This window comes from Elephas maximus, chromosome 9 (genome assembly GCF_024166365.1).
Source record: "Elephas maximus indicus isolate mEleMax1 chromosome 9, mEleMax1 primary haplotype, whole genome shotgun sequence".
NCBI lineage: Eukaryota > Metazoa > Chordata > Mammalia > Proboscidea > Elephantidae > Elephas > Elephas maximus.
This window is the reverse complement of record NC_064827.1, coordinates 42786653-42800896: the sequence shown is the minus strand read 5'-3', so window position 1 is coordinate 42800896 and position 14244 is coordinate 42786653. Positions and strand designations below refer to the sequence as shown.

Sequence of the window (14244 nt, the reverse complement as noted above, 5' to 3'; positions counted from 1 at the left end):
TGTTTTTAAGAAGCCTGGCATAGAAATCTATATTTCTGAGGCTTTCTGCTTTTCTTTTCCTTTAAAGTCATCCGTCCTTGGTTCAGGATTTGGAGAGCTTGCACCTTCAAAAATGGCCGGCATCACCAGCTCCCAGATTTTGGACCAGTTGAAAGCTCCAAGCTTGGGCCAGTTCACCACCCAGAGTTCACAGCAGAATAGTACAAGTCCCCCAACAACCACTTCTTCTTGGGACCTCAAGGCCACAGCATCCCAGTCATCAGTCCTCAGTCATTTTGGTAAATATACATTTCCTGGGTTTTAAAGCAGCATGTGAAAAAAAATTGGCATAGCGGTGCTAAATGAAAGTATCTTGTGGGGGAAGGTGCAGTTGGCAAACATCTATGGAAAGCAATTTTGAAGTGTTTTGTGAAATTTTAAAATATGTTTACCTTGTGAACCAGTAGCTGTATTCTAGGAATTGATCCTGCAAGTATACTTGCACTTGAGCAAAATGTCATTCATATAAATACAGTGAAACCTGTGAGGGCCAGAACTTGGTTAGACTGCCTTGTCTTTCCAGGTCTCGCAGGTTTTCTGCCTTTGACAGGGTGCAGTCTTAGCACTTTTCCGTCACTCCTTTTAATGGCAAATATTTGAGCTTCCCTTCTCTGACAGGTTTCCACCTTACATAGGTTCCAGCTTTCACAGGGTTTACTGTGTATTCTCTGTAGCATTGTGTTTAATACCAAAGATTGGGAAACCTAAAAGTCCATTAATATGGTACTGGTTGTATTAAACAAAACCTGTGTACACTGGATTACTATGCCACCATAAAAATGAATGCATTGGTGCTTCATACACTGATGTGGAATAGTCTGTGAAAATGAAATGTTTTATGAAAAAAACAGAGCCCTGGTGTTGCAGTGGTTAAGCGTTCAGCTGCTAATCGAAAGGTTGGCAGTTCAAATCCACCAGCTGCTCCTTGGAAACCCTAAGGAGCAGTTCTGTCCTATAGGGTCACTGTGAACCAGACTCAATTGCAATGGGTAGTAGTATTAGGATGAGAAAAGCAGGGTGTAGAATGGTATATAGTATGTAGGCATGTGTGTATTGTGAGGGAAATAGGCAATAGAATTAAAAATAAACATATATACATAATATATATAGGTATATAAGTATGTATATCATAGGATATCCCTGAAGGTACTCAAGAAAACTGGGTACGGCATTTGCTTCTGTGGAGCAAATCTGGGCATGGTGATGGAAGAGGGGAGGTTCATATCCATCACACACATTCTTGTGCCTTTGAATTTTGTACCATCACATACATTTCTAAGTAGAAAAAGTTTTTAAAATAATATTTTAAAATTAAGTACAAAATCCATAAAACAAAGAAAAACATAATTCTCTTAGCTAAAGGCCAGGTGTGTATAGCACCTTGGTACTGTCCTTATCCACTTATGTCCTTACCATAAACTGTCTCTCCTCTCTGTGTGGGATATCAGACATAAATCTATTCCTTTTCCGTTTGTCATATGCCATTGATCAAATAAACACACACACAAGTGATTCAGCTAGATGTTTAGGAGGAACTGGTGGTGATTGTAACTTTATGATTAGTCATGGTGGAAGAGGAAGTCCTGAGCCTGTATGGCTAATTATTGATTGTATTCTTGTTTTTTTGTTGTTATGTATTTCATAGACTTCAAATCTCAGCCTGAGCCATCCCCAGTTCTTAGCCAGTTGAGCCAGCGACAGCAGCACCAGACCCAGACAGTCACTGTTCCTCCTCCTGGGTTGGAGTCCTTTCCTGCCCAGGTAAAACTCCGAGAATCAGCATCCAGAGACAGTACCTCCACTGTGAACAAACTCCTGCAGCTTCCCAGCATGGCTGTTGAAAACGTTGCTGTGTCTACCCACCAACCACAGCCGAAACACATCAAGCTCCCTAAACGACGGATACCTCCTGCTTCTAAGGTGGGCCTTCCATCGTGAAGTCTCAGTCCCAAAGGCGATTTCACATCTATCTCATGTAGTAAGTTATTAAGTTCCAGAAACTGTGATGTAGTATTTTTCAAGCACATAGCTTACTGTGTATGAGGAGTCAGCTGTTTCAGCGTGACTGGGCTAATATCGGAGGGAACGGGTATGTGCTGAGAGCCAGAGACTCGAGGATCCAGCTAAGAGAGTCTGCTGTTCTTTTGTATTTAGCTGTGTCCCATAGCTGTAGTTGGAGGGTGTGTAGCAGTTCTGTTGTTCACAGAACATGGTTTCTTGTCCAGGTAGAACTTACATCAGTAGTGTGTACCTGAAGCTAGAGCAGTCACCCAGTGTCCACTCTTCCCTCCCTCCTGGCCACCCCAGCACCCTCCCACCTCTGCTCTGAGAAGCATTGGTGGCATTACCACTGACCATTTCCCTGTTAACTTTTCATTTTTCTTTGTTCTTTTCCCTCCCTCCTTTTAAAAATCCTATTCCTTTTCCCCTTGTTTTTGTTTCTCCCTTCTTGTCCCTCAGGCCTGCCAGTAAGTGCCCTGTGCCTGGTGAAACCAGTTGCTTGTTTGGCTCTGTTGTAGGCCTTTGGAATTTGAAATTCTGACCTCTGTTCCTGACGTGACGGCTTTGCTTTCAGATCCCAGCATCTGCAGTGGAAATGCCTGGTTCAGCAGATGTCACAGGATTGAATGTTCAGTTTGGCGCCCTGGAATTTGGATCAGAACCCTCTCTCTCTGAATTTGGATCGGCTCCAAGCAGTGAAAATAACAATCAGATTCCCATCAGCTTGTATTCAAAGGCTTTAAGGTAGAAAACTTCATGCGTCTCTTGTTTTGAATGAATTAAATCCTTAATTTGCAAAGCAAAAACAAAATGGAGCCTAAGAAATTACCTCTTGGAGATACACAACCTGTGGTAAAGGGTTTGTATGACCATCGCCACTATCTGATTCCAGAACTTTTCCATCACTTCAAAAAGTAACGTTGTACCAGTTACCAGTCAATTTCAATTATCCCATCCCTGGCAACCAATAATCTACTTTTTGTCTCTGGATTTGCCTATTCTAGACAATTTATATAAATAGAATCATATAATAGAATCCTTCACTTAGCATAATGTTTTCAAAGGTCACCCATGTTGTAGCATGTGCTAGTGCTTCATAACTTTTTATAGCCGAATAGTATCCCATCGTGTGGATGTATACATTTTGTTGATCCACTCAGCCGTTGGTAGACACTGGTGGTGTTTCCTACTTTCTGGTTGTTACGAATCATGCTGCCGTGAACACGCAGGTGCAAGTTTGTGTGTGAGCATATGTTTTCAGTTCTCTCAGGTTTATACCGAAGAGTAGAATTGCTCTTATATTTAACCATTTGAGGAACCCCCAAACTGTTTTCCACAGTGGCTCCAGCATTTTATGGGGTTTTCAATTCCTCCACATCCTCTCCGATATTTATTGACATATTTTGTATATAGGGAATGCAGATTTGAAATTTTATTGTACTAACTAGTTTTCCAGAGATAAAAACCTGGTATTTGTTTGGGTTCCCTTTCTAAGATGGTCTCAGACACCTGGATTCCTTCAGGATTCTTTATGTCCTCTGCCTGTCATTCAAATTAGATGGACCTAAGTTTTTTTGGGAAGAAGATGTTGCGAAGCATTGTTTGCATCTTTTAATACAGTTAAGGAACGCAGCAGTGTAAGCTTGTAGTTAGTCATAGATGATGCTTAGTTAACGTAGAGTGTGACAGTGAAGTAAAGAAGTAGTTCTGTTTCATGTGAAGCTGTGTAAACTGACACAGATTTACTGAGATGTCTAATACCTTTGATTCTTTTTAGCGATCCTTCAAATACCTCTTTACCAATGACCAGTGCAGTACAGGACTCCACCTATACAACTTCTGTCGTTACTTCCTCCAGTCTGACCAGCTCATCCCTGAGCTCCACTAGTCCAGTAACAACGTCTTCCTCCTATGACCAGAGTTCTGTGCACAACAGGATCGCATACCAAAGCTCCATGAGTCCATCAGAGTCAGCTCTAGGAGCCATCGTGGTAAGTGGTGTTTCAAGTTGCCTCTCTCAGAAAATTCCATTTTGTAACTCAGTATGTGGATTGGGAAATTAAGCCTTTTGGATAAGACTTTCCTTGTAGAAACTGGCTAACTTTTTGAGTAGAACGTTGTAAGTTTCCTTGTAAACTTTAGTTACAATGGACATCTCATTTGAAACCTGATTCTCCAGCACTCATGCATACGAGTGAATAGACCAATACGCACACATGTTTCGCGGAGAAGACGAGACTTGATGTAGTCTAAGCAGTTTGGCTCTGGTAATGTGGCCTAAGCAGTTTGGCCCTGGGACTGCACAGCTTTGGCACACCTCTCCCTTACGGACTCCTTTTTCCTGACTGCACGTGATTCTGCGTCACTCTTAGCTGTATTGAGTTAAAATTGCATTATTCCCTACCCAAATTTTGTTAACAATACGGGGTTATAGTTAAGAAGCTAGATGTCGTTGTTATATTTTTTTAAGTCCCACTCTGGGAATCTCAGTTATCCTTCTTGAGGCCTGCTAGCTGCATATCTGGTGGTCAGCAGTCAGCAGCATTTCTCGCTGTGCCTCTCTTCTTTCCAGACAGGAGCTCGTTCTCAGACAAGGCCTTCAGCTCCTGTTGTTCCTGTGATACCATGAGACAGCTTGTCATGTGCTAGGCTTGGCCTCTTTTACACGTTTTGACCCTGAAGTATAGAGGCGTATAAATACCTCCTGAAAAACTTGGGGATAAAACTTAGAAAATTAATAATAATAATAAAAAAAAAGAAGCCAAATTTCTGATATACCAACTTAACTGTTTTTACTGTCTTCATTTTCTAGTCTACTCTTTAAAGAAAAAAAAAACTCATACTAGTAATACTTGAGCATCTTTGCCTTGTATGAAATTAAAATATTATAGATAAGCCTATAGCCTCCCTCCCCAGACCTATAAACAGTTTGGGGTGTATCCTTCTACTCTTGATTCATATGTCCACATTTTTTTATGAGAGTAAAATAAATACATGAACGAGTTTTCTGGAGTGATGGTAATGTGATATGGATTTGAGTTAACTCTAGCAGGTGCATTTGTTAATACTTGTGTTCCCTAGGCGGAAACGCTTTAAACTTTTTGTTTCTGGGGCCGGGGAGAGGCAGTTTTCTTGATATTTTGCTTCATGTTGCTTAGTAACGTGATGAATACATTGCTACTCCTTGATTCCCCAGCCTCATTTTCGGTATTAGCAGTTTACTTGCCACTGTTGAATGTAAGGATTTAGTTCTCTTTCCTCACCGTCAACCTCACCCCATCTGTTTTCTGAGAGTTTATGTAGGATTGTTCTTTCTGCCTTAAATGTTTGATAGAATTCACCAGTGAAGCCATCTGGGCCAGGAATTGTCTTTGTGGGAAAGTTTATAATTATACATTTTTTTTTTAAATAATATTTATTGTGCTTTAAATGAAAGTTGACAAATTAAGTCAGTCACTCACACAAAAACCCATATACATCTTGCTACACACTCCCAATTACTTTCCTCCTAATGAGACAGCCCGCTCTCTCCCTCCACTCTCTCTTTTTTTGGTGTCCATTTTACCAGCTTCTAGCCCCCTCCACCCTCTCATCTCCCCTCCAGGCAGGAGATGCCAGCATAGTCTCAAGTGTCCACCTGATCCAAGAAGCTCACTCCTCACCAGCATCCCTCTCCAACCCATTGTCCAGTCCAATCCATGTCTGAAGAGTTGGCTTCGGGAATGGTTTCTGTCCTGGGCCAACAGAAGGTCTGGGCGCTGTGACCACCGGGGTCCTTCCAGTCTCAGTCAGACCATTAAGTCTGGTCTTATGAGAATTTGGGGTCTGCATCCCACTGCTCTCCTGCTCCCTCAGGGGTTCTCTGCTGTGTTCCCTGTCAGGGCAGTCATCAGTTGTAGCCGGGCACCATCTAGTTCTTCTGGTCTCAGGATGATGTAGTCTGTGGTTCATGTGGCCCTTTCTGTTTCTTGGGCTCATAATCGCCTTGCGTCCTTGGCGTTCTTCATTCTTTGATCCAGGTGGGTTGAGACCAGTTGATGCATCTTAGATGGCTGCTTGCTGGCATTTAAGACCCCAGACACCACTCTTCAAAGTGGGATGTAGAATGTTTTCTTAATGGATTTTATTATGCCAGTTGACTTAGAGGTCCCCTGAAACCATGGTCCCCAGACCCCTGCCCCTGCTACACTGGCCTTCGAAGCATTCAGTTTATTCAGGAAACTTCTTTGCTTTTGGTTTAGTCCAGTTGTGCTGACCTCGCCAGTATTGTGTGTTGTCTTTCCTGTCACCTAAAGTAGTTCTTACCTACTATCTAATTAGTGAATTCCCGTCTCCTACCCTCCCTCCGTCCCCCCCGTAACCATCAAAGAATATTTTTTTCTCTGTTTAAACTATTTCTCAAGTTCTTATAATAGTGGTCTTACACAATATTTGTCCTTTTGTAACTGACTAATTTCACTCAGCATAACGCCTTCCAGATTCCTCCATGTTATGAAATGTTTCACAGATTCATCACTGCTCTTTATCAATGTGTAGTATTCCATTGTGTGACTCTATTGTAATCTATTTATCCATTCATCCGTTGATGGGCACCTTGGTTGCTTCCATCTTTTTGCTCTTGTAAACAGTGCTGCAATAAACATGGGTATGCATATATCTGTTCACGTAAAGGCTCTTATTTCTCTAGGATATATTCCAAGGAGTGGGATTGCTGGATCGTATGGTAGTTCTATTTCTAGCTTTTTAAGGAAGCGCCAAATCGATTTCCAAAGTGGTTGTACCATTTGACATTCCCACCAGCAGTGTATAAGTGTTCCAGTCTCTCCACAGCCTCTCCAACATTTATTATTTTGTGGTTTTTGGATTAATGCCAGCCTTGTTGGAGTGAGATGAAATCTCTTTGTAGTTTTGATCTGCATTTCTCTAATGGCTAATGATCATGAACATTTCCTCATGTATCTGTTAGCTACCTGAATGTTTTCTTCAGTGAAGTGTCTGTTCATATCTTTTGCCCATTTTTTAATTGGGTTATTTGTCTTTTTGCAGTTGAGTTTTTGCAGTATCATGCAGATTTTAGAGATTAGGCACTGATCAGAAATGTCATAACTAAAAAATTTTCCCAGTCTGTATGTAGTCTTTTTACTTTTTTGGTGAAGTCTTTGGATGAGCATAGGTGTTTGATTTTTAGGAGCTCCCAGTTATCTAGTTTTTCTTCTAGAAAAAGCCGTGTATTCTTGATCTGTCATCTTTAACAAGAAGCTTATTCTTGTGCTTTTCAGTATAGTAACTGCAGCTGCATGTGGCTATTTAAACTTAATTAAAATTAAATAATTAGAAATTCAGTTCCTCAGGTACACTAGCCACATTTTAAATGCTCAGTAGTCACATGTGGTTAGTGGCTACAGTATGGAACCATGCAGATACAGAGTATCTCCATTATTGCAGAAAGTTCTCTAAGACAGTACTTAATGTGCTTTTTCTTAAATAAAAATCAAACATGTGCTGTCCAAGCTTAAATTCATTCATCTCCAGGATATCTCAATTCCAGTTTTAACCCTATCTTCTACTCTGCTTGCACACATCACTGCCCACCTCATGCCTTGCTCAGCTAGTGAGCTACTACTCTAGGTGTTTCTCCTGACCTTCTGATACTTTTTTGCTTTTGCTCCTACCATTCTTCTGGTTAGAATTTTCCCACCCTAAATAATGTAGATCCTGTGTTGTGTCAGTGTGTTCACTGTGTGTGTTTTAAAAAATGATTGTCAAGGTGGAATTAAATATCCTAAGGTATGATGGCTGCTATTTCCTGTTCCCCTTTCCTGTTCTTTTTGTCTGGTGCAGTTTTGAGGGTACTTATTTCTGTGACCCTGGTGGCATAGTGGTTAAGTGCTGTTGCTGCTAACCTAAAGGTCAGCAGTTCAGATCCGTCACGCACTTCTTGGAAACTCTATGGGGCAGATCTACCCTGTCCTATAGGGTTGCTATGAGTCGGAATCAACTCGATGGCAGTGGGTTTGGTTTTTTTGGTTTTTATTTCTGTGACAGGGTTTGTGCTGTTTAGGATGTTTGATGTCATGTCTATGTGTTTAGCAACTAGTAAACCCTAGCTTAGGGAGAGGCAGGAGGGCATAGCTTTACTTGCCACCAGCCTTTATGTATTTGGATCCCTTTCCCAATCTTAATCTTTTAAGTTGTGTGGGATTTTTTTCTAATAATTCTGTTTTATTATCTATATTTCTTGTAAATAATTTCAAATTGTTTTTAGAAGAAGGTGTATTGTAAATAAATATAACAGTTTATGAGCAGAAATTATATGGGATTTGGGTTAATGCACAGGCAACAGCTGTCCGATCCCTGTCTTTTTCTTTAGTAGTTTTGATACTCGGAAGAACAAAATCTGTTTTAGCTTTTTTTTCTTCTGTTAGCGTGGTCCTCCTCTCATCTTTGGACAGTGTTTGAGCCGCGTAAGCCCTGCCATCGATCACCTCTGCGGCATCTCCCCACTCAGTCTGTGCACAGAAGGTGGCTTTGAGTGAGGACGCCTTCTTGTGTGAAATTCCTGATGTTCGTTCAGACCGGCTGCTTTCAGCTTGTCTTCTTTGGGGCTCTACCACATTGTACTTACCTGTTGTTCACCCTCCCGGTTCAGAGAAGCATGTTTTAAAGTAACATCTCTTTTTCTCTGAGAACCGTTTTGCTAATAGTATAAAATATGATCATTCCTGGTATGGAAGGTATCCTTATTTTAATTTTGGAAACATTTTCTTTCTTGTGTGAGTGGTACTCAAGAGAGAGTACTTACATGAGACAGGAAGCTGTCTGGTGCCTTAAATATAGTAAAGCTTTCCAAGTTCTTTGAAAAGTTTGGACCTTTTAGAAATTGTTTTAGTACTGTCTCATTGCTTTCTGTAGTTTGGGTCTTGTGTCCCTGTTACTTCTCTAAATATTCAAAACTGGTTCTAAAAAAATGCAACAGACCACAGTTACTTCATATGTTTGTTGCCAAATCCCAATAGAAAGTTACCTAGAGTATCATTTTATTTGGTGGTTTACTTACTTTTCTGTTCTTTATAGAATGGACATGGTGGTGGTCGAAGTCAGCAGACCCTAGACAGTAAGTATATAAGCTAACTATTCTTATCATGGCTTGTGGAAGCTAAGGAAAGATAGAGCGTAGCTACTGTGATTGGGAAAACACCAATTGGCCAATGCCCAGTCCTGCAAAAAGAGTTGTTTTGCATTATTTTCTGATAACTGCTTCTGATCCATTATTGGAACAGAGAGAAGCCAGGTTCGTTGGTTAAGAGAAACCAACTCTGTTAAGAAGGTCAGCTACAGATTCCTGTGTGACAGATATTATTAGAAATGTCATAGCCACAGTGTGAGGGAGGTGATAGTCTTGAACTCTTGTGCCTTAGTGAGACTATACCCTAAATGTAGTATGTCATTTGGATTTAAAAGACATTTGGCTCAGAGGCAGAGGTTCTAAGATGGTGAAAGAACTCTAACACCAATAATACGAAGGACTGTTAAAGGAAACATTGCTGAGCTAGTTCAGGAAAGGACATGCGCATTGCTTTCAGTATCTGAAGGGCTATTGCCAGGAAGAGAGAAAATGTTCACTATGGGCCCTTGGGAGAAAATGAGGGAGCTCACCTCGCCCCACCCCACTCTGTAGCAGCTCAGCTCAGTGGTCACTGGAGGCAGTGCAGATGAATCTCTGTTAGTTGTTTCTTTGTGTTTGGCTAGCTTGTCAGTGATCATTTACGTTGATTTTCTTTCATCATGCAGCAAGACAGACGGGTATCTACTTTTGGTATTGATGATATTTCTGGGTCTGCCAGGGCTGCTGGGAGAGACCTTGGCTGGTAGCTCTGAGCTTGTTGGATGACAGAGGAACTTCTCACTCCAGCAGAGTGGTGGCAAGTCTCCTTCATCCAGACATGGGAGCTGGCTGACTGGGGTCGAGTATATACAGGTGCCCTAGATTGTTTGAGCATTTCAGATGAGATAATGAGATGTGAACTACCTAGAAAACATAATATACATTTAATTTAGATTTTTTATTTTCTAAACTTTCTTCTCCACCCCATTTTCTCCCATGTCTTCTCTGAGAGGCTTGCCGTGAACCTGTTATCACTGTGATCCAAGGCCCAGGGAGGTAACTTGTAGGGTCAGTTTTGAGCCAGGGACATCTATAGTGTCCTCATCTAGGTCCTCTAAGAGCAGATTTTCTGTATGTAATGGGTTCTCAGTGAAAAGAAGCCCTCAGAAATGTAAAGATCACTCTAAGAATTGATTTAGTTGATTCAGTTGTGTGTTGACCCTGTGACTGTGTTTGTTTTACACACCCCATCCTTCAGACAGATAGCTTTTAGAGGATAGAGTTTTTCCCAGTCTGAGGGGTAAAGGTTGGTCCTCCTTCCTAATTGGAAAAGACAATGATGTTGTATTTCCAAGCACATATCTGAGCTGTATGTGTGGACAGCCCTAAAACTGAGTCTTTTCCACAGCTAGGAGCGATTGTATTCTTGGCTTTTCTTAAGATCTAAGCTTGTTGTGTGCTCTGAGGCTATTTTTTGAAGTACACACAAGGAAATTCTCACTCTGCACTGAGAAGTAGGTGCTGGCCAGCAGGTGTATGTATGTTCTTTTTGCAGATTTTAGGCATGTGTGTATCTCTACAGTGCATGTACTCTGGACTCTCAACCCCTACTCTGCGTTAAATTGACTGTGACCTTAGGCAGTGGCAGCTTGATTTGATACTGATTTTATAGATGCAAAGACCTAACCTTTGGGTAGTCTTGCCCACCAGGTTTTCATTGTATCATGCTGGTGCCCTTTAAGAAAAGTTTGCCTCACCTTATAATCATACACAGCAGCCTCAGAGCCTCCTGCCCTTTCTGGATGCTGCTAAAGGGCAGCTTCCTCTAGGTGGCAGAGGCATGTCTGCATCATAGGACAGCACTACTAGTTCATGATTATAAAGTTGTCGTTGCCCATCTTTGCTTGAGTCCTGCATGTCTGTCCATGGAGAGCCCTTGTGGTGGTCCTTTCTGACAGAGATGGGGCTATCCAGTACATGCTTGGGCTTTTCTGTGGGGATTGGAATTTTCTGTGTTTCAGCTGAGCCTGACATGTCACAGGTTGTTTAGCATATTTCAGATCCTCAGAACTGGCTCTGTAGCCAGACCTGTTTCTTGCAGCTACTTCATCCGTTCCAGCTCCAAAGACAGCAGACACTCCCTCCACCCTTCCATCTGTGGCCTCCCCGCCCAGCACCACCTCCTGCACTACGCTGCTACCTTCTGCATCCCAGCACACCGCCACTTTGCCCTCCTTATCTCAGCCTGGAGACCTATCCAGTGGCCCCCTCTCTCAGCTTAGCAGGTATGGAGAAAATGTGGGCCCACAGTGAGGGGCATGCTTGGGTGAAATCCTGAAGTCCCTATAGAAAGTTGTTCCATGAACAGAACACATTTGTTGCTCTCAGCATCACGTACTGGCCTTTTGCTTAGGTTTTGGCTGGGTGGTGTCTCAAAACTGCCAGACCTGAAAACCTTGCCTGCTTTAATGCCTCTGCTGGCACAAAACACTGGGTGCCCTGGGAATGGGCCAGGGAGTGCCTGCTACTCCTCTTGGACCCTCAGGAGGGCGCCCTGAGCCTAGCCTCTCCTCCCAGCTCTGGGCCATGTCACTGTGATGTGGAGTAAGAGTAATGTGGAATTTGTTGGTAACCTTAGTGTCTGGTTTGCACTTGTCTGGCTTCAGAGGTTGAGTTATTAGAACAGGGTGTAGGAAAATGGGTTTTATTCGGTCCTATGTCTTCTGAGTAGAGTCTTCCCCTTTCCTTGAGCCAGAAGTATTCGATTTGAATTCTCAGTTTGATGGGAATTCAGGCTCTGACTCTGGCATGTGGGGTTGAACATAGGAATCTGTTTCCCTCACTCACAGATGTAATGGGGTATCCAAGGCTGGTAAGTATTCTTAGTACAATCCTGTTTTTACTTTTTACAGCTTAAAGAGCAAATGGTTATAGTTGACTGAAGTTGGCTGTGGAGGTTTCCCTGGTCAAGACGTACTAGATCCTCATGGCGAGTGGCCTTTTAGGTCATTTCTAACCGCCCGGACCCCATCCCTAGGGTCTGAGGGGATGAGGAATGATGAGTCTGAAGCCGGCTCTTCCTGGGGATGGGGCCAAGTTTGGATCTAGCCCCCTGGCTCTGTGGAGGAACTGTTCAGATGGACACGTGGTGCTCTGTTTTGTCTTCCAGTTCACTCTCCAGCCATCAGAGCAGCCTCTCCTCCGCGCACGCAGCTCTCTCTTCGAGCACATCGCACACAGTAAGTGTCCTCTGCCCCCTGATCCACCACCCTGTTCAGTGAGCTTAGAGCTTAGTCATGTGCAGATTAACTTTAAATATCTGAAATGCTCTAGAGTTGCTTGGCTGAAGTGTCCTGATCTAGTTACCTGGTTTGAGCTGTTGATTTCCTAGGCGGCATGGAGAACATTTTTCTTCCTGAGTAGGGGCCTACCTGGAGGACTCGCTTCTCCAGACCTTTGTGTCACTGGCAGGGGGGTCAGGTGGTGAGCTTACTCCTAAGGATTTGCTGGGCTCTCTGGTTGTTACATGAGGCTTTTCTACCTAGCCAGGGAGAAGCTTGAGGTTTTATGGGCCTTGTTATGGTGAAGCATTTTAAGGGAAAATAGGCTCTACTAACTTTTTTTTTTTTTTAACTCTAGCTTGGGCTCCACTCAGAATCAAATTTAACCAAGAGCGTGGTTCCCGATAGAGTCTTGAGCAAACCTTGTGTTACTTTGTGGAGGCCACTGTAGAGAAAAGGGAGAGCTTGTGAAAGAAACAGCCTTCCTTTGCCATGAGCATGTGCACGTACATCTCTCTGAGACTGACAGCCTGACTCCCTGCCCAGTCGATGTAATAGCCTTCTGATCTGTTGGCAGTCATGGGCACTTTCCTGCTTGTGCCCGTTAGGAGTTCATTTTGTTCTTTTCCTCATGCTCTCTCACACCCTCTCCCCCACCTCAGAGGCAGACACTTCGGGGAAGTCGACATTGAAGAAGGGAGTCTGAAGGGTGGAGAGGCAAGGAACCAGAGAGTGTACTGTCAAGGAAGCCAGGCCAGGAGTCAGTCACAGTGGGTGGGCTGGCTGGGAAGTGTCCTGGTGTGCCAAAGAGTAACCCCAAACTATGGCTTATTGAAGTGTGGCTTACTGGGTTGTGAGGTTGGGAGCGTGGTTTTAAGTGGTCGGGTCAGGCCTTGTTGTGGTGTGTTGAGGAATGAATAGTAGTGAAGTGGAGAAGAGGCACAGGGTAGAGGGAGGGTGTTTAACTAAAAGCCAGGAGGGACTTGAGCATAAGAGTAGGTAGAAAGGAAGGCACCTGGAAAAAACAAATGTCCATGCTCCCGAGAGAGAGAGTAGAGGCTTCAGGCAAGGTTGGCACGGATGGGGTCCTCATGCAGGAAGGAGGGGCTTGGATGGGGATGAGTGGAGGAGGCAGGAAATTAGAGAAGTTTGTTCTCTCTGAACGGAGCATGTCATTTGTAGAGTGAGGTAGTAGAAAAGGGGCAGTCCTATCCTTCCATCAGGATTTGGCTAACATTAGGGCTTTCAAACTCTATTTTTCCAAGTGAAATTTCATACATAATTCTTTGTCATAAAACACATAGATGGCCTTCTTCAAACCAGAGCCCAGTGTGGATACCTCTGCCCGCCCTTGGAATATATGCCTGCCCAGCCGCCTATACCCCGTTTGGCTAGTGAAGCCATGAGTTGTCCCCATGTGAGTGCTGTAGAGCTGGCCTCCTAGGCCTGCAGCACTGGCGCAGGAGTTGACCTCTTACAGGCGCTCTTGCGTGCATGGGTTGGCTGCACTCTTCAGTTTCTCAGTAACAAACTTCAAATCATACAACCCAACTGCCACAGCCAGATATTGTCTGGTCCAGTGAGTCCTATACTTTGTGAAAATGACAGCATTGCCACATTGCTAATAAATTCACAAAAATAAATAATAAAAGATATGAAAGATAATATACTGAAAAGTTTTTCTGTCTTTTGTCTGCTTGGTTCTGCCCCTCACCTATTTTTTTGATCCTCTAAAGTTGTGTTTTTTTTTTTTTTTTAACTCATAGAAAATATATGGATATAGTCATCTTTCCTCTGCCTTCTTTCCTTTTTATCCCT

At 43.0% G+C, this 14244-nt stretch overlaps 1 protein-coding gene and 1 non-coding gene across 11 annotated transcripts in view; both read left to right on the top strand.

Annotated features, from left to right (window-relative positions):
- UBAP2 (ubiquitin associated protein 2) overlaps positions 1 to 14244 on the top strand; it is a 132955-nt gene that overhangs the window by 110378 nt on the left and 8333 nt on the right. For 8 of the 10 annotated variants that reach the window (XM_049897041.1, XM_049897040.1, XM_049897043.1 and 5 more), the window contains 7 exons: positions 68 to 278; positions 1685 to 1959; positions 2615 to 2784; positions 3818 to 4031; positions 9115 to 9154; positions 11247 to 11430; positions 12315 to 12384. In XM_049897041.1, coding sequence (XP_049752998.1) covers positions 68 to 278; positions 1685 to 1959; positions 2615 to 2784; positions 3818 to 4031; positions 9115 to 9154; positions 11247 to 11430; positions 12315 to 12384 — 1164 coding nt within the window. The remainder of the gene's footprint in view (positions 1 to 67; positions 279 to 1684; positions 1960 to 2614; positions 2785 to 3817; positions 4032 to 9114; positions 9155 to 11246; positions 11431 to 12314; positions 12385 to 14244) is intronic. The other 2 variants (XM_049897042.1, XM_049897044.1) reach the window with 1 other exon arrangement.
- On the top strand, positions 10470 to 10551 carry LOC126083503 (small nucleolar RNA SNORD121A). Its single transcript, XR_007518845.1, has one exon. It is a non-coding gene; the product is annotated as a small nucleolar RNA SNORD121A (small nucleolar RNA).